Below are 22,099 nucleotides of genomic sequence, written 5' to 3' on the forward strand. Positions count from 1 at the left end.
CCTCTGATGGTCAAACTAGCACTAATTTGCATTAACTTAAAAAATGGCTGACAATAAAAATGACGTGAGATAGAATGCTGCAGCAGCCCGCAAGGTATGCTGTAGTATGACACAACTTTTAAAGGAGGAACCACTGTGTGGATCTGTGCCATTCATTTTGAATTGGACCGTGTTTACAGCATGAGCGGTCGTGATTAGATGAGCTTGTTTTGAGATCAAGGAAAGAGCAGCATGTAGTCACGTGTGCATATTTTGTTCATATCCTTTGCTAGTTAGTGAGTTATTAGCCCAGTTATAGATAATTTCTGGTCAACAGTGGTCACTTCCTACGAGAGCACAAAACGAGTGCATTTCTAGCCATCTTTGAAAGTGAGACAGGTAAAGAGCTTTTTTTTGTCTTAAAGGGGCAGTGTTGTATTTTGAGACAAGCTTGAATAAGCTAAGTAGCCAATAGGCAGAGGGTAGCATGATTTGTCTGATTTTCCGTTATAGTGGTATGGGAATAATAATACATTTTATTTTGTAAAGGGGTTTCTTGCATCGAACAACAACAACATTTTCAGTCACCTGATTAATGTCTAGCCCTGCATGTTTTTTTTCAAAAGTCTCATAGAATGTGGGCCTACATTGAACACCACACATTGGCTGCTACTGTAGGCTGAATGATAGAACAGCTATTTCTATGTTAAAATGTTATGGGATGCGTTTTCTCCATTGTTCTTTATGGTAGGTCACTCTGGTACAATGTTCAAATTTGCACTCAGCAGACCTGAAATTTGCTCAGTGCCCAAAATGTTTTGAGGGAACATTGCTCCTACCTGCTCTTAACCAATCCACCTACCCCTTCCCAAATCACCAACCCCTTTTTACAAACAACCTCTCAACCAATTGACCTACCTCCTCCCCAAATCTTCTACCCCTTTTACAAATGATCTCCCAACCAACTAACCAATCAATCTCCCAAAGAACTCACCAATCAATCCCCCAATCAACTCACCAATCAATCTCCCAACCAACTAACCAATCAATCTCCCAAAGAACTCACCAATCAATCTCCCAACCAACTCACCAATCAATCCCCCAACCAACTCACCAATCAACCTCCCAACCAACTCACCAATCAATCTCCCAACCAACTCACCAATCAAATCAAATCAAATTTATTTTTATATAGCCCTTCGTACATCAGCTGATATCTCAAAGTGCTGTACAGAAACCCAGCCTAAAACCCCAAACAGCAAGCAATGCATGTGAAAGAAGCACGGTGGCTAGGAAAAACTCCCTAGGAAAAACTCCCTAGAAAGGCCAAAAACCTAGGAAGAAACCTAGAGAGGAACCAGGCTATGAGGGGTGGCCAGTCCTCTTCTGGCTGTGCCGGGTGGATATTATAACAGAACATGGTCAAGATGTTAAAATGTTCATAAATGACCAGCATGGTCAAATAATAATAATCATAGTAGTTGTCGAGGGTGCAGCAAGCACGTCCGGTGAACAGGTCAGGGTTCCATAGCCGCAGGCAGAACAGTTGAAACTGGAGCAGCAGCATGGCCAGGTGGACTGGGGACAGCAAGGAGTCATCATGCCAGGTAGTCCTGATGCATGGTCCTAGGGCTCAGGTCCTCCGAGAGAAAGAAAGAAAGAAAGAGAGAAAGAGAGAATTAGAGAGAGCATATTTAAATTCACACAGGACACCGGATAAGACAAGAGAAATACTCCAGATGTAACAGACTGACCCTAGCCCCCCGACACATAAACTACTGCAGCATAAATACTGGAGGCTGAGACAGGAGGGGTCAGGAGACACTGTGGCCCCATCCGATGAAACCCCCGGACAGGGCCAAACAGGCAGGATATAACCCCACCCACTTTGCCAAAGCACAGCCCCCACACCACTAGAGGGATGTCTCCAACCACCAACTTACCGTCCTAAGACAAGGCCGAGTATAGCCCACAAAGATCTCCGCCACAGCACAACCCAAGGGGGGGGCGCCAACCCAGACAGGAAGACCACGTCAGTGACTCAGCCCACTCAAGTGACGCACCCCTCCCATGGACGGCATGGAAGAACACCAGTACGCCAGTGACTCAGACCCTGTAATAGGGTTAGAGGCAGAGAATCCCAGTGGAGAGAGGGGAACCGGCAAGGCAGAGACAGCAAGGGCGGTTCGTTGCTCCAGCCTTTCCGTTCACCTTCACACTCCTGGGCCAGACTATACTTAATCATAGGACCTACTGAAGAGATAAGTCTTCAGTAAAGACTTAAAGGTTGAGACTGAGTCTGCGTCTCTCACATGGGTAGGCAGACCATTCCATAAAAATGGAGCTCTATAGGAGAAAGCCCTACCTCCAGCCGTTTGCTTAGAAATTCTAGGGACAATTAGGAGGCCTGCGTCTTGTGACCGTAGCGTACGTGTAGGTATGTACGGCAGGACCAAATCGGAAAGATAGGTAGGAGCAAGCCCATGTAATGCTTTGTAGGTTAGCAGTAAAACCTTGAAATCAGCCCTTGCCTTAACAGGAAGCTAGTGTAGGGAGGCTAGCACTGGGGTAATATGATCACATTTTTTGGTTCTAGTCAGGATTCTAGCAGCCGTATTTAGCACTAACTGAAGTTTATTTAGTGCTTTATCCGGGTAGCCGGAAAGTAGAGCATTGCAGTAGTCCAGCCTAGAAGTAACAAAAGCATGGATGAATTTTTCTGCGTAATTTTTGGACAGAAAGTTTCTGATTTTTGCAATGTTACGTAGATGGAAAAAAGCTGTCCTTGAAACAGTCTTGATATGTTCTTCAAAAGAGAGATCAGGGTCCAGAGTAACGCCGAGGTCCTTCACAGTTTTATTTGAGACGACTGTACAACCATCAAGATTAATTGTCAGATTCAACAGAAGATCTCTTTGTTTCTTGGGACCTAGAACAAGCATCTCTGTTTTGTCCGAGTTTAAAAGTAGAAAGTTTGCAGCCATCCACTTCTTTATGTCTGAAACACAGGCTTCTAGCGAGGGCAATTTTGGGGCTTCACCATGTTTCATTGAAATGTACAGCTGTGTGTCGTCCGCATAGCAGTGCAATTTAACATTATGTTTTCGAATTACATCCCCAAGAGGTAAAATATATAGTGAAAACAATAGTGGTCCTAAATCAATCCCCCAACCAACTCACCAATCAATCCCCCAACCAACTCACCAATCAATCCCCCAACCAACTCACCAATCAATCCCCCAACCAACTCACCAATCAACCCCTCAACCAACTCACCAATCCAAACAGAATGAAACATTGTAATGTAAATGTATTTTGTTTGCCTCCTGTTTTTTTTAACCTTACAAACTCTTTTCCTACTCTTACATCATCATGTCATGTCTTCCCTCGAGCCATGACTCTGTGTAATGACTCTGTGTATTAACTCTGTGCAATGACTCTGTGTTATGACTCTGTGCAATGACTGTAATGACTCTGTGTGATGACTCTGTGTAATGACCCTGTGATGCCTGGCGTTCTTGGAGATCCTCACAACTTTTCCAGGACTGTCTTTGTGTCATTGGGACTGTTGGGGCCATAGGTTGATTCATGGTACCTAGGAGCAAGAGGATCAATATGAATGGGAAAAATTCAGATTTTTAATAGGATATCCTTTAATTTCAATCTCGTAGTTTGTTGCTCCTTGGTACACTGGCCTGGCAGTCTGTCTCACACCCCCAAATCACCCACACCACATCCCTGAGCCGTTGGTCCAGTGTGGAGCTGGTCACTCTCTCCCCATCTCTCCTCCCTCTCTCACCCTCCCTCTTTTTCTCCCCCACCCCTAGGCGGCGCTATTGAACTCGTTCCCGGCCATCTTTGACGAACTGCTTCAGATGTTTACAGTCCAGGAAGTGGCAGAGTTCGTACGGGGTACGCTGGGCAGCATGCCAAGTACCGTACACATCGGACAGTCCATGGATGTCGTCAAACTGCAGTCCATCGCTCGCACCGTCGACAGTCGCCTCTTCTCCTTCCCAGGTATTTACCACTTGGATGACATTATAAACACTCAGACTTATGACCATTTTGATGCATTACACCAGTTTTGTTGTTCTGAGTTTTGGGGTGTTTTACTTATAATATGTAAGTAAAAAGATTCACATGGATGTGAATCGATGAAATACAATAAGGTATCGTTAACTGTTGTATAGGTTGGGTCTCCCGAGTGGCGCAGCTGTTTAAGACACTGCATCGCAGTGCTTGAGGCATCACTACAGACCCTGGCTCGATCACAGTCGGACGTGTCGGGAGACCCATGAGGCGGCGCACAATTTTTGCCCAGCGTCGTCCGGGTTATGGGGGGGTTTGGCCGGCCGGGATTTCCTTGTCCCTTTTTGCTCTAGCGACTCCTTGTGGCGGGCCGGGCGCCTGCAAGCAAACTACAGTCGCCAGCTGGACAGTGTTTCCTCTGACACATTGGTGCGTCTGGCTTCCGGGTTAAGCAAGCACTGTGTCAAGAAGCAATGCAGCTTGGCAGAGTCGTGTTTAGGAGGACGTATGGTTCTCGACCTTCGCCTCTCCCGAGTCCGTAGGGGAGTTGCATCGATGGGACAAGACTGTGAATACCAATTGGGTAGAAAGAAGGGGTAAAAACTACCAAAAAAATCTAAAACTGTTGTATCGGTCAATTGTAAATTCTCAAAAAAATATCCTCTATCCCTCTCTTTCTATCTCTCTATCTCCATGTATCTCTCGCTCTACGTGTATCTCTCTCTCTGTCTCTCTCTCTCTCTCTCTGTGTATCTCTCTCTCAGAGTCTCGTAGGATCTTGCTTCCTGTGGTCCTACATCACATCCACCTCCACCTGAGACAGCAGAAAGAGCTGCTCATCTGTTCTGGCATCCTCAGCAGTATCTTCTCCATCATCAAAACCAGCTCTCTGGTAAACTATCTCTAGTCTCTATCTTCTCCATCGTCAAGACCAGCTCTCTGGTAAACTATCTCTAGTCTATATCTTCTCCATCATCAAAACCAGCTCTCTGGTAAACTATCTCTAGTCTCTATCTTCTCCATCGTCAAGACCAGCACTCTGGTAAACTATCTCTAGTCTATATCTTCTCCATCATCAAAACCAGCTCTCTGGTAAACTATCTCTAGTCTCTATCTTCTCCATCGTCAAGACCAGCACTCTGGTAAATTATCTCTAGTCTATATCTTCTCCATCATCAAAACCAGCTCTCTGGTAAACTATCTCCAGTCTCTATCTTCTCCATCGTCAAGACCAGCACTCTGGTAAACTATCTCTAGTCTCTATCTTCTCCATCGTCAAGACCAGCACTCTGGTAAACTATCTCTAGTCTATATCTTCTCCATCATCAAAACCAGCTCTCTGGTAAACTATCTCTAGTCTATATCTTCTCCATCATCAAGACCAGCACTCTGGTAAACTATCTCTAGTCTCTATCTTCTCCATCGTCAAGACCAGCACTCTGGTAAACTATCTCTAGTCTATATCTTCTCCATCATCAAGACCAGCACTCTGGTAAACTATCTCTAGTCTCTATCTTCTCCATCGTCAAGACCAGCACTCTGGTAAACTATCTCTAGTCTCTATCTTCTCCATCGTCAAGACCAGCACTCTGGTAAACTATCTCTAGTCTCTATCTTCTCCATCGTCAAGACCAGCACTCTGGTAAACTATCTCTAGTCTATATCTTCTCCATCATCAAGACCAGCTCTCTGGTCATTTATCTCTAGTCCGTACCATACAGACCGGACAAATATAATTACACATCCTGGCGTCAGGTTCTAGTATGATTAACAGACATTGGTCAGGCCTCCTTGTGTATGAGCATGTCATTTCAACTGTGTCAAATCAATCCTGACTCTCAATTTTAAACCATAACCATTCGCTCTGGATTATGTTCATTCACATTTAGGAAGGCTGTAGATCCATATGAATATAATGGCGCAACACACCGGATGATGACTCTGTACAAGATACAGTTGAAGTCGGAAGTTTACATACACCTTAGCCAGATACAGTTGAAGTCGGAAGTTTACATACACCTTAGCCCGATACAGTTGAAGTCGGAAGTTTACATACACCTTAGCCCGATACAGTTGAAGTCGGAAGTTTACATACACCTTAGCCCGATACAGTTGAAGTCGGAAGTTTACATACACCTTAGCCAAATACAGTTGAAGTCGGAAGTTTACATACACCTTAGCCAGATACAGTTGAAGTCGGAAGTTTACATACACCTTAGCCAGATACAGTTGAAGTCGGAAGTTTACATACACCTTAGCCAGATACAGTTGAAGGCGGAAGTTTACATACACCTTAGCCAAACACAGTTGAAGTCAGAAGTTTACATATAGTTGAAGTCGGAAGTTTACATACACCTTAGCCAAATACAGTTGAAGTCAGAAGTTTACTTGCACTTAGGTTGGAGTCATTAAAACTTGTTTTTCAACCACTCCACAAATTTCTATAGTTTTGGCAAGTCGGTTAGGACATCTACTGTGTGCATGACACAAGTAATTTTTCAAATAATTGTGTACAGACAGATTCTTTGGAATATTCCAGAAAATGATGTCATGGCTTTAGAAGCTTCTGATGGGCTAATTGACATAATTTGAGTTAATTGGAGGTGTACCTGTGGATGTATTTCAAGGCCTACCTTCAAACTCAGTGCCTCTTTGCTTGACATCATGGGAAAATCAAAAGAACTCAGCCAAGACCTCAGAAAAAAAATTGTAGACCTCCACAAGTCTGGTTCATCCTTGGGAGCAATTTCCAAATGCCTGAAGGTACAATGTTCATCTGTACAAACAAGAGTACGCAAGTATAAACACCATGGGACCAGGCAGCCGTCATACTGCTCAGGAAAGAGACTCGTTCTGTCTCCTAGAGATGAACGTACGTTGGTGTGAAAAGTGCAAATCAATCCCAGAACAAGAGCAAAGGACCTTGTGAAGATGCTGGAGGAAACAGGTACAAAAGTATTTATATCCACAGTAAAACGAGTCCTATATCGACATAACCTGAAAGGCCGCTCAGCAAGGAAGCCACTGCTCCAAAACCGCCATAAAAAAGCCAGACTACGGTTTGCAACTGCACATGGGGACAAAGATCGTACTTTTTGGAGAAATGTTCTCTGGTATGATGAAACAAAAATTGAACTTTTTGGCCATAATGACCATCGTTATGTTTGGAGGAAAAAGGGAGAGGCTTGCAATCTGAAGAACACCATCCAAACCGTGAAGCACGGGGGTGGCAGCATCATGTTGTGGGGGTGCTTTGCTGCAGGATGGACTGGTGCACTTCACAAAATAGATGGCATCATGGGGAAGGGATATTATGTGGATATATTGAAGCAACATCTCAAGACATCAGTCAAGAAGTTAAAGCATGGTCGCAAATGGGTCTTTCAAATGGACAATGACCCCAAGCATACTTCCAAAGTTGTGGCAAAATGGCTTAATGACAACAAAGTCAAGGTATTGGAGCGGCCATCACAAAGCCCTGACCTCAATCCTATAGAAAATGTATGGGCAAAACTGCAAGGAGGCCTACAAACCTGACTCAGTTACACCAGCTCTGTCAGGAGGAATGGGCAAAAATTCACCCAATTTATTGTGGGAAGCTTGTTGAAGGCTACCCGAAACGTTTGACCCAAGTTAAACAATTTAAAGGCAATGCTACCAAATACTAATTGAGTGTATGTAAACTTCTGACCCACTGGGAGTGTGATGAAAGAAATAAAAGCTGAAATAAATAATTCGTTCTACTATTATTCTAACATTTCACATTCTTGAAAAAAAAGTGGTGATCCTAAATGACCTAAGACAGGGACTTTTTTATTAGGATTAAATGTCAGGAATTGTGAAAAACTGAAATGTGTGGAGTGGTTGAAAAACGAGTTTTAATGACTCCAACCTAAGTGTATGTAAACGTCTGACTACAACTGTATGAGGTACTTGGACAATGAAAGAGCCGTCAAAGAGTTAGAGTGCATGTGTTGTTCGTGTACAGTAGGATTCCTGTGGTCTTCCAGGTTTTCTTCATGTACAGTAGGATTCCTGTGGTCTTCCAGGTTTTCTTCATGTACAGTAGGATTCCTGTGGTCTTCCAGGTTTTCTTCATGTACAGTAGGATTCCTGTGGTCTTCCAGGTTTTCTTCATGTACAGTAGGATTCCTGTGGTCTTCCAGGTTTTCTTCATGTACAGTAGGATTCCTGTGGTCTTCCAGGTTTTCTTCATGTACAGTAGGATTCCTGTGGTCTTCCAGGTTTTCTTAATGGTACAGTAGATTTCCTGTGGTCTTCTTCACCCAGGAGAGGGTACCCATTGATTTCCCATGTATTCATATCTCCCTCTAGGACACCCCAGTGCAGGAGGAGGTAGAGATGATGGTGGAATCTCTTCTGGATGTTCTTCTCCAGACCCTGCTGGCCATCATGACCAAGTCTCAGTCCCAGGAGGCGGTAAGAGGCCATCGCTGCCCACAGTGCACGGCTGAGATCACTGTTAGTAACTAACAATCTGCTTCTACTATCCATCTACTTCATCCTCCTCTACTCTACAAACTGCATCTCTCTCTCTCTCTCTTCATCGACCTGGTCCTACTCATCTCTATTTTCCCGATCACTTCCCCCACTCCTGTCTCTACATGTTTCACCCTCACCACTCCTATCTCTACATGTTTCCCCCTCACCACTCCTATCTCTAAATGTTTCCCCCTCACCACTCCTGTCTCTACATGTTTCCCCCTCACCACTCCTATCTCTACTTGTTTCCCCCTCACCTCTCCTGTCTCTACACGCTTCCCCCTCATCACTCCTGTCTCTACACGTTTCCCCCTCACCACTCCTGTCTCTACATGCTTCCCCTCACCACTCCTGTCTCCACATGCTTCCCCTCACCACTCCTGTCTCTACATGTTTCCACCTCACCACTCCTGTCTCCACATGTTTCCCCCTCACCACTCCTGTCTCCACATGCTTCCCCTCACCACTCCTGTCTCTACTTGTTTCCCCCTCACCACTCCTGTCTCCACATGTTTCCCCTCACCACTCCTGTCTCTACTTGTTTCCCCCTCACCACTCCTGTCTCCACATGCTTCCCCTCACCACTCCTGTCTCTACATGCTTCCCCTCACCACTCCTGTCTCTACATGTTTCCCCTCACCACTCCTATCTCTAAATGTTTCCCCCTCACCACTCCTGTCTCTACTTGTTTCCCCCCTCACCACTCCTGTCTCCACATGCTTCCCCCTCACCACTCCTGTCTCCACATGCTTCCCCCTCACCACTCCTATCTCTAAATGTTTCCCCCTCACCACTCCTGTCTCTACTTGTTTCCCCCTCACCACTCCTGTCTCCACATGTTTCCCCCTCACCACTCCTGTCTCTACATGTTTCCCCCTCACCACTCCTATCTCTACACGTTTCCCCCTCACCACTCCTGTCTCTACTTGTTTCCCCCTCACCACTCCTGTCTCCACATGCTTCCCCTCACCACTCCTGTCTCTACATGTTTCCACCTCACCACTCCTGTCTCCACATGTTTCCCCCTCACCACTCCTGTCTCCACATGCTTCCCCTCACCACTCCTGTCTCTACATGCTTCCCCTCACCACTCCTGTCTCTACATGTTTCCACCTCACCACTCCTGTCTCCACATGTTTCCCCCTCACCACTCCTGTCTCCACATGCTTCCCCTCACCACTCCTATCTCTAAATGTTTCCCCCTCACCACTCCTGTCTCCACATGCTTCCCCTCACCACTCCTGTCTCTACTTGTTTCCCCCTCACCACTCCTGTCTCCACATGCTCCCCTTCACCACTCCTGTCTCCACATGCTTCCCCTCACCACTCCTGTCTCTACATGTTTCCCCTCACCACTCCTGTCTCTACACGTTTCCCCCTCACCACTCCTGTCTCTACATGCTTCCCCTCACCACTCCTGTCTCCACATGCTTCCCCTCACCACTCCTGTCTCCACACGTTTCCCCCTCACCACTCCTGTCTCTACACGTTTCCCCCTCACCACTCCTGTCTCCACACGTTTCCCCCTCACCACTCCTGTCTCCACACGTTTCCCCCTCACCACTCCTGTCTCCACACGTTTCCCCCTCACCACTCCTGTCTCCACACATTTCCCCCTCACCTCCCCCACTGTCCCTATTCGTTCCCTTGTTAATTCTGTCCCTGTGCTTCATAACCCTTTACCAGTTTGTAGCTTGTCTATTAGGAGTGTTTTCAGAGAAATAAAGTCGAATAAAAGACTCACAGTAAAAAAGTATGAGGCCTAAAGCTTTTTTTTAACTACATTATTTGTTGAATATTATTGATCAATTTAGAATTTGTCGCTGTTACGAACTCAGTAACTAAGCTGAATACAGTAACTAAACTAAGCTGAATACAGTAACTAAGATGAATACAGTAACTAAACTAAGCTGAATACAGTAACTAAACTAAGTTGAATGAAGTAACTAAACCTAGCTGAATACAGTAACTAAGATGAATACAGTAACTAAACTAAGCTGAATACAGTAACTAAACTAAGCTGAATACAGTAACTAAACTAAGCTGAATACAGTAACTAAACTAAGCTGAATGAGTAACTAAACTAAGCTGAATGTAGTAACTAAACTAAGCTGAATGTAGTAACTAAACTAAGCTGAATGTAGTAACTAAACTAAGCTGAATACAGTAACTAAACTAAGCTGAATAGAGTAACTTAACTAAGTTGAATGAAGTAACTAAACTAAGCTGAATACAGTAACTTAACTAAGTGTAATACAGTAACTTAACTAAGTTGAATGAAGTAACTAACTTACTAAGTAACTAAACTATCTTACAGTTGTCCTTTGAAACATACCCTTATCCAATCATCTCCCTCCATCCTCATTATCCTAACCCCCCCCCCATTCTTTCCATCTGTGTTTTGATTGGTCATTGGGTGGCTCGTGTTGCACTGTGATTGGCTGACATGTGTGTGTGCCTGTGTTCTCATTGGCAGGGAGAGTATGTGTCCTGCCTCCTATCCCTGCTGCGTCAGATGTCTGACATCCACTTCAAACATCTACTGGACAACTTCCAGAGCAAAGAGGAAGTCATGGTGAGACTGACTCAATGTCCTCCTCTTCCTCATTCCACTGACCTGAAAGAATGTGATGTGATTCATGAATTCTAGCCTAATGCTGAGCTTCCACCATATTGTTTTCACCTGTCGCGTCTTTTCCAATCAGTGCAGATGAAGGGGAGGAGAGGACAGATTTGTAAGCAGTTGTGATGGGGCCTCTAATGTACAGGGAGTCATGGATGAACTGACATATTGGTTTTGTTCCAGTGTTCCAGCCTGCTCATGGTTAAGGACACACATGACTCTCTGTCTCTCTCTCTCTCTCTCTCTCTCTCTCTCTCTCTCTCTCTCTCTCTCTCTCTCAGGAGTTCCTTCTGAAGATATTCTGTGTGTTTCGTAACCTGATGAAGCTCAGTATTTTTCCCCGGGACTGGAACGTGATGAGGCTGCTGACCAGCAAGTATGTCATACTGAACACACACACACACACACACACACACACACACACACACACACACACACACACACACACACACACACACACACACACACACACACAGGACTGGAATGTGATGAGCTGACCAGCAAGTACATCTCCATGTTTCTCCCATCCCTCTTCCCACACCTCCACCCATCCCTCTTCCACACCTCCACCCTTCCATCTTCCACACCTCCTCCCATCCCTCTTCCCACACCTCCACCCATCCCTCTTCCACACCTCCACCCTTCCCTCTTCCACACCTGCACCCAATCCCTCTTTCAGACCTGCATAGCTGGTCTGTTTGTACACATCCATGTTCCCAGTCACCTTTCCATGGTTAAATGTGGTTTTCGCATTCAGTTTGGCGTGTATGCTGCCATCTATCTATGGTTTTTGGTTTGGATAAGTTCTAATGGTGGCAGTGGGAACAACATCCTCTGTGTATACGTCAGTACTATTCTCAGTGACAACCCAGAACATTTCCCAAAACAATCTTGAAGCATATATTCCGATTGGTCAGACCAGCGTTGAACAGTCCTTACCACAGACATTTACATTTTAGTCATTTAGCAGACGCTCTTATCCAGAGCGACTTAAAGTAGTGAATGCATACATTACATTTTTTCCGTACTGGGCCCCCGTGGGAATCGAACCCACAACCCTGGCGTTGCAAACACCATGCTCTACCAACTGAGCTACAGGGAAGGCTAGATACTGCCTGTTTAAGTTTCTGCTTATAGGAGGGGAGGAGAAAAATGGAGGCGTGATCTGATTGGAGGAATTTTCCTCAGATTTCCTTTATTGAACTCCCCAGCTCCAATAAATGCAGTCTCAGGATATGTGGTTTACAGTTTTACACAAAGTCCAGTGAAGTTCCTTGAGGGCCGTCGTGGTATTTCGACTTGGGGTGAGATATACACGGCCGTGACGATGACTTGAAGAAAATTATCTCGGGAGGTAATGTGGTCAATTACCTGCAACACATGCAGCATTCTAAAACATATTCAGAAGAATCCCCATTGTAAGTCATTTTAGATGTTTCCCAACATCCACAAAATGGTGGCAGAATGTATCAATAATTAGCTGTTTCAAAACCATTTATGTTAACAGTTCCTGTATTTTTTCCTCCTCTAGCACCATAGTGACAACGGTCCAATATCTGTCTCCGGCTTTACACAAGAACTTCACCGAGGCTGACTTTGAATTCAAGGTGCGTGACTTTGACAGAGTGACACACACACACACACACACACACACACACACACACACACACACACACACACACACACACACACACACACACACACACACACACACACACACACACACACACACACACACACACACACACACAAACGGTGAGCTGGTGTTGCTGCAGCCCACGCCAGAGTTCGTGCACACACACAGACACACACACACACACACACACACACACACACACACACACACACACACACACACACACACACACACACACACACACACACGAGCAAACACACACACGAGCAAACACGCCCAAGCACGCAAGTCTTGTCCTTGAGGCAGAACAGAGCAATTTCCGCTAGATGGGCCAGCTGCAAAGTCAAAATTGTCTATGTTGTAAAAATTAATGAAACCCCTAGAGTTATTACTGCCGTGAAAATCGAATTAGCATAATAATAAAAAAAAATACCAATAAAAATCAGTCAGTTTAAGATAGAGATATCTGGGGTTTTTGTTGTTGCACTGGATGCGTCTCAATCTGCAGTAAAAGATGACAGAGTGAGAGAGGTGTTTGTCAGAGCATGAAACATCCCGGAAATCGGTCTTCTCACAAAACCATCTGCGGCGTCCCAACAGTTTGGGCTACACACTAACATGACACCTCAGTGGAAAGGTGAGACTCTCAGGAACACGTACATGTCGGTAGTTGTGCCTCACGAGACTCGTCTGAATGACTCCTGGTACCAGTTGAAAAATGAATGGAATTATATACAGTGGGAAAAAAGTATTTGATCCCCTGCAAAACATGACTTAGTACTTGCTGGCAAAACCCTTGTTGGCAATCACAGAGGTCAGACGTTTCTTGTAGTTGACCACCAGGTTTGCAAACATCTCAGGAGGGATTTTGTCCCACTCCTCTTTGCAGATCTTCTCCAAATCATTAAGGTTTCGAGGCTGACGTTGGGCAACTCGAACCTTCAGCTCCCTCCACAGATTTTCTATGGGATTAAGGTCTGGAGACTGGCTAGGCCACTCCAGGACCTTAATGTGCTTCTTCTTGAGCCACTCCTTTGTTGCCTTGGCCGTGTGTTTTGGGTCATTGTCATGCTGGAATACCCATCCACAACCCATTTTCAATGCCCTGGCTGAGGGAAGGAGGTTCTCACCCAAGATTTGATGGTACATGGCCCCGTCCATTGTCCCTTTGATGCGGTGAAGTTGTCCTGTCCCCTTAGCAGAAAAACACCCCCAAAGCATAATGTTTCCACCTCCATGTTTGACAGTGGAGATGGTGTTCTTGGGGTCATAGGCAGCATTCCTCCTCCTCCAAACACGGCGAGTTGAGTTCATGTCAAAGAGCTCCATTTTGGTCTCATCTGACCACAAGAATTTCACCAGTTGTCCTCTGAGTCATTCAGATGTTCATTGGCAAACTTCAGATGGGCATATATATGTATTCTTGAGCAGGGGGACCTTGTGGGCGCTGCAGGATTTCAGTCCTTCACGGCGTAGTGTGTTACCAATTGTTTTCTTGGTGACTATGGTCCCAGCTGCCTTGAGATCATTGACAAGATCCTCCCGTGTAGTTCTGGGCTGATTCCTCACCGTTCTCATGATCATTGCAACTCCACGAGGTGAGATCTTGCATGGAGCCCCAGGCCGAGGGAGATTGACAGTTCTTTTGTGTTTCTTCCATTTGTGAATAATCGCACCAAATGTTGTCACCTTCTCACCAAGCTGCTTGGCGATGGTCTTGTAGCCCATTCCAGCCTTGTGTAGGTCTACAATCTTGTCCCTGACATCCTTGGAGAGCTCTTTGGTCTTGGCCATGGTGGAGATTTTGGAATCTGATTGATTGATTGCTTCTGTGGACAGGTGTATTTCTTACAGGTAACAAACTGCGGTTAGGAGCAATCCCTTTAAGAGTGTGCTCCTAATCTCAGCTAGTTACCTGTATAAAAGACACCTGGGAGCCAGAAATCTTTCTGATTGAAAGGGGGTCAAATACTTATTTCCCTCATTAAAATGCAAATCAATTTATAACATTTTTTACATGCATTTTTCTGGATATTTTTGTTATTCTGTCTCTCACTGTTCAAATAAACCTACCATTAAAATTATAGACTGATAATTTCTTTGTCAGTGGGCAAATGTACAAAATCAGCAGGGGATCAAATACTTTTTTCCCTCACTGTATGGGGACTGTTTCAGTGACAAAAATAAAGGGTATAACATTTTTTAAACAAATAATAACATATGTTTCCTGATCTTTCTTATTTCTCTCAGCTATAGGAGAGACACTTCAGTCCCCCCAAAAAAAATCTAAAGGAAGTTTGTTGTATCTGTTGTTCCATGTGGTTAATCTGTTATTCAATGTGTTTCTATGGGCTAATAGCAGTAATCTGTTGTTCAATGTGTTTCTATGGGCTAATAGCAGTAAGGCCTATCTGTTATTCAATGTGTTTCTATGGGCTAATAGCAGTAATCTGTTATTCAATGTGCTTCTATGGGCTAATAGCAGTAAGGACTATGTGTTATTCAATGTGTTTCTATGGGCTAATAGCAGTAATCTGTTATTCAATGTGTTTCTATGGGCTAATAGCAGTAATCTGTTATTCAATGTGTTTCTATGGGCTAATAGCAGTAAGGACTATCTGTTATTCAATGTGTTTCTATGGGCTAATAGCAGTAATATGTTATTCAATGTGTTTCTATGGGCTAATAGCAGTAAGGCCCAAAAAATGTTTTATCAAATAATTATTATATATTTTTTCATATACTCCAAAGGGGTCCTAAAATTACAAATCAAATATCAAAATGATCCTTGGTACGACCTTCTTAAAACAATTCCATATAGCTTAGTAGAATCCCTCTCTCCCGGCTTAGACAGGGCTTAAACACTTATGGGTTCATTTAAGGTTAAGCATTAGAATTAGTAGTGTAGTTAGGGTTAAGGTTAGGGCTAAGGTTAGGCATTAGAATTAGCAGTGTAGTTAGGGTTAAGGTTAGGGTTCAGGTTAGGCATTAGAATTAGCAGTGTAGTTAGGGTTAAGGTTAGGGTTCAGGTTAGGCATTAGAATTAGCAGTGTAGTTAGGGTTAAGATCTGCCTCCAGAACAAGATTCATGACCCAAAACAACGCTAACCTGCCTCTTTCCTCCCCCACTCCTCTCCATGATCTCTTCAACATTCTAGTTGTGTGTGAATGTAATGCTCTTCTGTTCGACTTAGACATTGAGTACCGTTGTTTAGGTACTTTTTGGGTTTTGCTAATGTGTGTGTGTGTGTGTGTGTGTGTGTGTGTGTGTGTGTGTGTGTGTGTGTGTGTGTGTGTGTGTGTGTGTGTGTGTGTGTCTATCTAGGTGTGGAACTCATACTTCAGTCTGACTGTTCTCTACATCAGCCAGCCCAGTCTACAACTAGAGAACACCACCCCAGCCAAGAGGAAGAACGTGTTGGACAAGTATGTACCCTCAAAGAGTTCCCATTCAATCGTCGTCACCGTCGTTTGCCGTTTCTCTTCAAGCATCTTGTTTTCTTTGTTTGTACAGTGAATGTGTTGGACGAGTAAGACTGTTCACAGAGTGGCCTGCCACTCTTCATCACATTTTAACACTTGTCCTGAAGCATGCTGTGTTGTCTCTAAAGTGTTCATCTGTACAGTAACGACCTCCATCTGTACATTAACGACGTCCATCTGTACAGTAACTAGCTCCATCTGTACAGTAACTACCTCCATCTGTACAGTAACGAGCTCCATCTGTACAGTAACGACCTCCATCTGTACAGTAACGACCTCCATCTGTACAGTAACTACCTCCATCTGTACAGTAACGACCTCCATCTGTACAGTAACGAGCTCCATCTGTACAGTAACGACCTCCATCTGTACAGTAACTAGCTCCATCTGTACATTAACTAGATCCATCTGTACAGTAACGAGCTACATCTGTACAGTAACGACCTCCATCTGTACAGTAACGACCTCCATCTGTACAGTAACGACCTCCATCTGTACAGTAACTACCTCCATCTGTACAGTAACGAGCTCCATCTGTACAGTAATGAGCTCCATCTGTACAGTAATGACCTCCATCTGTACAGTAACTAGCTCCATCTGTACATTAACTAGATCCATCTGTACAGTAACGAGCTCCATCTGTACATTAACTAGATCCATCTGTACAGTAACGAGCTCCATCTGTACAGTAACGACCTCCATCTGTACAGTAACGACCTCCATCTGTACAGTAACTACCTCCATCTGTACAGTAACGACCTCCATCTGTACAGTAACGACCTCCATCTGTACAGTAACGACCTCCATCTGTACATTAACTAGATCCATCTGTACAGTAACGACCTCCATCTGTACTGTAACGACCTCCATCTGTACAGTAACGAGCTCCATCTGTACAGTAACGAGCTCCATCTGTACAGTAACGAGCTCCATCTGTACAGTAACGACCTCCATCTGTACAGTAACTAGCTCCATCTGTACATTAACTAGATCCATCTGTACAGTAACGAGCTCCATCTGTACAGTAACGACCTCCATCTGTACAGTAACTAGCTCCATCTGTACATTAACTAGATCCATCTGTACAGTAACGACCTCCATCTGTACAGTAACTACCTCCATCTGTACAGTAACGACCTCCATCTGTACAGTAACGAGCTCCATCTGTACAGTAACGAGCTCCATCTGTACAGTAACTAGCTCCATCTGTACATTAACTAGATCCATCTGTACAGTAACGAGCTCCATCTGTACAGTAACGACCTCCATCTGTACAGTAACGACCTCCATCTGTACAGTAACGAGCTCCATCTGTACAGTAACGAGCTCCATCTGTACAGTAATGACCTCCATCTGTACAGTAACTAGCTCCATCTGTACATTAACTAGATCCATCTGTACAGTAACGAGCTCCATCTGTACATTAACTAGATCCATCTGTACAGTAACGAGCTCCATCTGTACAGTAACGACCTCCATCTGTACAGTAACGACCTCCATCTGTACAGTAACTACCTCCATCTGTACAGTAACGAGCTCCATCTGTACAGTAACGACCTCCATCTGTACAGTAACGACCTCCATCTGTACATTAACTAGATCCATCTGTACAGTAACGACCTCCATCTGTACTGTAACGACCTCCATCTGTACAGTAACGAGCTCCATCTGTACAGTAACGAGCTCCATCTGTACAGTAATGACCTCCATCTGTACAGTAACTAGCTCCATCTGTACATTAACTAGATCCATCTGTACAGTAACGAGCTCCATCTGTACATTAACTAGATCCATCTGTACAGTAACGAGCTCCATCTGTACAGTAACGACCTCCATCTGTACAGTAACGACCTCCATCTGTACAGTAACTACCTCCATCTGTACAGTAACGAGCTCCATCTGTACAGTAACGACCTCCATCTGTACAGTAACGACCTCCATCTGTACATTAACTAGATCCATCTGTACAGTAACGACCTCCATCTGTACTGTAACGACCTCCATCTGTACAGTAACGAGCTCCATCTGTACATTAACTAGATCCATCTGTACAGTAACGAGCTCCATCTGTACAGTAACGACCTCCATCTGTACAGTAACTAGCTCCATCTGTACATTAACTAGATCCATCTGTACAGTAACGAGCTCCATCTGTACAGTAACGACCTCCATCTGTACAGTAACATGCTCCAGTGTTTTCAGTGGAGTATAGATCCTCGCTGGGATATCCGGCTAGAGGGACCACATGTCTTACAGTGTTTGTCAAAAGTTAAAAAGGTTGTAAGTTTTAATCTTATACCGTAGTAGTGATTTTGCTGAGATTCTGCTCATTTGTTTCCTTCTAGTTTCATTATCATTTTATGCCGTATCTGACTTAAAAATCAAAGTTTATTGGTCACGAACACAGATTTTCAGATGTTATTGCAGTTGCAGCAAAATGCTTGTGTTTCTAGCTCCAACAGTAATACCTAACTAAATGTTTGTGTTTCTAGCTCCAACAGTACAGTAATACCTAACTAAATGCTTGTGTTTCTAGCTCCAACAGTAATACCTAACTAAATGCTTGTGTTTCTAGCTCCAACAGTAATACCTAACTAAATGCTTGTGTTTCTAGCTCCAACAGTAATACCTAACTAAATGCTTGTGTTTCTTGCTCCAACAGTGCTGTAATATCTAACTAAATGCTTGTGTTTCTAGCTCCAACAGTACAGTAATACCTAACTAAATGATTGTGTTTCTAGCTCCAACAGTAATACCTAGCTAAATGCTTGTGTTTCTAGCTCCAACAGTAATACCTAGCTAAATGCTTGTGTTTCTAGCTCCAACAGTAATATCTAGCTAAATGCTTGTGTTTCTAGCTCCAACAGTAATACCTAGCTAAATGCTTGTGTTTCTAGCTCCAACAGTAATACCTAGCTAAATGCTTGTGTTTCTAGCTCCAACAGTAATACCTAGCTAAATGCTTGTGTTTCTAGCTCCAACAGTAATACCTAGCTAAATGCTTGTGTTTCTAGCTCCAACAGTAATACCTAGCTAAATGCTTGTGTTTCTAGCTCCAACAGTAATACCTAGCTAAATGCTTGTGTTTCTAGCTCCAACAGTAATACCTAGCTAAATGCTTGTGTTTCTAGCTCCAACAGTAATACCTAGCTAAATGTTTGTGTTTCTAGCTCCAACAGTAATACCTAGCTAAATGCTTGTGTTTCTAGCTCCAACAGTAATACCTAGCTAAATGCTTGTGTTTCTAGCTCCAACAGTAATACCTAGCTAAATGCTTGTGTTTCTAGCTCCAACAGTAATACCCAGCTAAATGCTTGTGTTTCTAGCTCCAACAGTAATACCCAGCTAAATGCTTGTGTTTCTAGCTCCAACAGTAATACCTAGCTAAATGCTTGTGTTTCTAGCTCCAACAGTAATACCTAGCTAAATGCTTGTGTTTCTAGCTCCAACAGTAATACCCAGCTAAATGCTTGTGTTTCTAGCTCCAACAGTAATACCTAGCTAAATGCTTGTGTTTCTAGCTCCAACAGTAATACCCAGCTAAATGCTTGTGTTTCTTGCTCCAACAGAGAGAGAGAGAGCTGTCTGTCTGTCTGTCTGTCTGTCTAACTGTCTTTCTGTCTACTTTGCCTTGTTCACTTCCTGTTTCCCACATTGCCTTGTTCACTTCCCTGTTTCTCACGTTGCCTTGTTCACTTCCTGTTTCTCACGTTGCCTTGTTCACTTCCCTGTTTCTCACGTTGCCTTGTTCACTTCCCTGTTTCTCACGTTGCCTTGTTCACTTCCTGTTTCCCACATTGCCTTGTTCACTTCCCTGTTTCTCACGTTGCCTTGTTCACTTCCCTGTTTCTCACACAGTTTCTTTCAAAGGAGAACTAATGAGTACCAGGCTTCAGTTTAAAATATGCAAGCACCATTTCTGATATTCCCTTCACACTCAAAGCACACACTGTAGACATCCGTAATTAATTGATCATCATAATTCTGTGATCTTCAAGGAATGATGTTCTTCAGTCTTCAGTACATTTCCTCATCTGTTAACTGTGGGAATACCAAACATATATAATATCCAATACATGTCAAATAGTCTTTACCTAGATAGAGATCTCTGTCTGTGATTCTCTTACCTGTTGTTTTGTTTCTAGGTATGGTGACATGAGGGTGATGATGGCCTACGAGCTGTTCAGCATGTGGCAGAACCTCGGTGAGAGTTGCTCTCTATCTCACCCTTTATCGTGTAACATTACATTTTAAACGTAGCATTTAGAGGACCTACTGTCCTGTAGGATCCTCACCCATGTACACATTTGTCCGTTCTCACGTTCACTCTCCCACCAAACATACGGAATGTTCTCTTGGTACTCAGGTAGTCTAGTGGTTAGAGGGGGGGGGCAGGTAGCCTAGTTGTTAGAGGTGGGAGGCAGGTAGCCTAGTGGTTAGAGGGGGGGGGCAGGTAGCCTAGTGGTTAGAGGGGGGGATGCAGGTAGCCTAGTTGTTAGAGGTGGGAGGCAGGTAGCCTAGTGGTTAGAGGGGGGAGGCAGGTAGCCTAGTGGTTAGAGGGGGAGGCAGGTAGCCTAGTGGTTAGAGGGGGAGGCGGGTAGCCTAGTGGTTAGAGGGGGAGGCAGGTAGCCTAGTGGTTAGAGGTGGGAGGCAGGTAGCCTAGTGGTTAGAGGGGGGAGGCAGGTAGCCTAGTGGTTAGAGGGGGGAGGCGCATAGCCTAGTGGTTAGAGGGGGAGGCGGGTAGCCTAGTGGTTAGAGGGGGGAGGCGGGTAGCCTAGTGGTTAGAGGGGGAGGCAGGTAGCCTAGTGGTTAGAGGGGGGGAGGCAGGTAGCCTAGTGGTTAGAGGGGGGAGGCAGGTAGCCTAGTGGTTAGAGGGGGAGGCAGGTAGCGTAGTAGTTAGAGGGGGGGGACAGGTAGCCTAGTGGTTAGAGGGGGGGGCAGGTAGCCTAGTGGTTAGAGGGGGAGGCAGGTAGCCTAGTGGTTAGAGGGGGGAGGCAGGTAGCCTAGTGGTTAGAGGGGGGAGGCAGGTAGCCTAGTGGTTAGAGGGGAGAGGCAGGTAGCCTAGTGGTTAGAGGGGGGGAGGCAGGTAGCCTAGTGGTTAGAGGGGGGAGGCAGGTAGCCTAGTGGTTAGAGGGGGAGGCAGGTAGCCTAGTGGTTAGAGGGGGGGGCTGGTAGCCTAGTGGTTAGAGCGTTGGGGCGGCAGGTAGCCTAGTGGTTAGAGCGTTGGGGCGGCAGGTAGCCTAGTGGTTAGAGCGTAGGGGCGGCAGGTAGCCTAGTGGTTAGAGGGGGGGGAGGCAGGTAGCCTAGTGGTTAGAGGGGGGAGGCAGGTAGCCTAGTGGTTAGAGGGGGGAGGCAGGTAGCCAAGTGGTTAGACGGGGGAGGTGGGTAGCCTAGTGGTTAGAGCGGCAGGTAGCCTAGTGGTTAGAGTGTAGGGGTGGCAGGTAGCCTAGTGGTTAGAGTGTAGAGGAGGCAGGTAGCCTAGTGGTTAGAGTATAGGCGCGGCAGGTAGCCTAGTGGTTAGAGTGTAGGGGTGGCAGGTAGCCTAGTGGTTAGAGTGTAGAGGAGGCAGGTAGTCTAGTGGTTAGAGTGTAGAGGAGGCAGGTAGCCTAGTGGTTAGAGTGTAGAGGTGGCAGGTAGTCTGGTGGTTAGAGTGTAGAGGAGGCAGGTAGCCTAGTGGTTAGAGTGTAGAGGAGGCAGGTAGCCTAGTGGTAAGAGTGTAGAGGAGGCAGGTAGCCTAGTGGTTAGAGCGGCAGGTAGCCTAGTGGTTAGAGTATAGGTGCGGCAGGTAGCCTAGTGGTTAGAGTATAGGTGCGGCAGGTAGCCTAGTGGTTAGAGTGTAGAGG

The 22,099-nt window shown here is 45.0% G+C and overlaps 1 protein-coding gene across 1 annotated transcript in view; it reads left to right on the forward strand.

Moving 5' to 3' along the window:
- LOC106566212 (dedicator of cytokinesis protein 3) overlaps positions 1 to 22,099 on the forward strand; it is a 398,163-nt gene that overhangs the window by 325,226 nt on the left and 50,838 nt on the right. Inside the window, exons 24-31 of the mRNA XM_045691962.1 lie at positions 3,807 to 3,999; positions 4,776 to 4,903; positions 8,347 to 8,493; positions 10,991 to 11,089; positions 11,419 to 11,513; positions 12,669 to 12,744; positions 16,099 to 16,199; positions 20,402 to 20,460. Of these exons, the coding sequence (XP_045547918.1) occupies positions 3,807 to 3,999; positions 4,776 to 4,903; positions 8,347 to 8,493; positions 10,991 to 11,089; positions 11,419 to 11,513; positions 12,669 to 12,744; positions 16,099 to 16,199; positions 20,402 to 20,460 (898 nt within the window). The remainder of the gene's footprint in view (positions 1 to 3,806; positions 4,000 to 4,775; positions 4,904 to 8,346; positions 8,494 to 10,990; positions 11,090 to 11,418; positions 11,514 to 12,668; positions 12,745 to 16,098; positions 16,200 to 20,401; positions 20,461 to 22,099) is intronic.

Source organism: Salmo salar, chromosome ssa12, assembly GCF_905237065.1.
Source record: "Salmo salar chromosome ssa12, Ssal_v3.1, whole genome shotgun sequence".
In the NCBI taxonomy this organism is placed as follows: domain Eukaryota; kingdom Metazoa; phylum Chordata; class Actinopteri; order Salmoniformes; family Salmonidae; genus Salmo; species Salmo salar.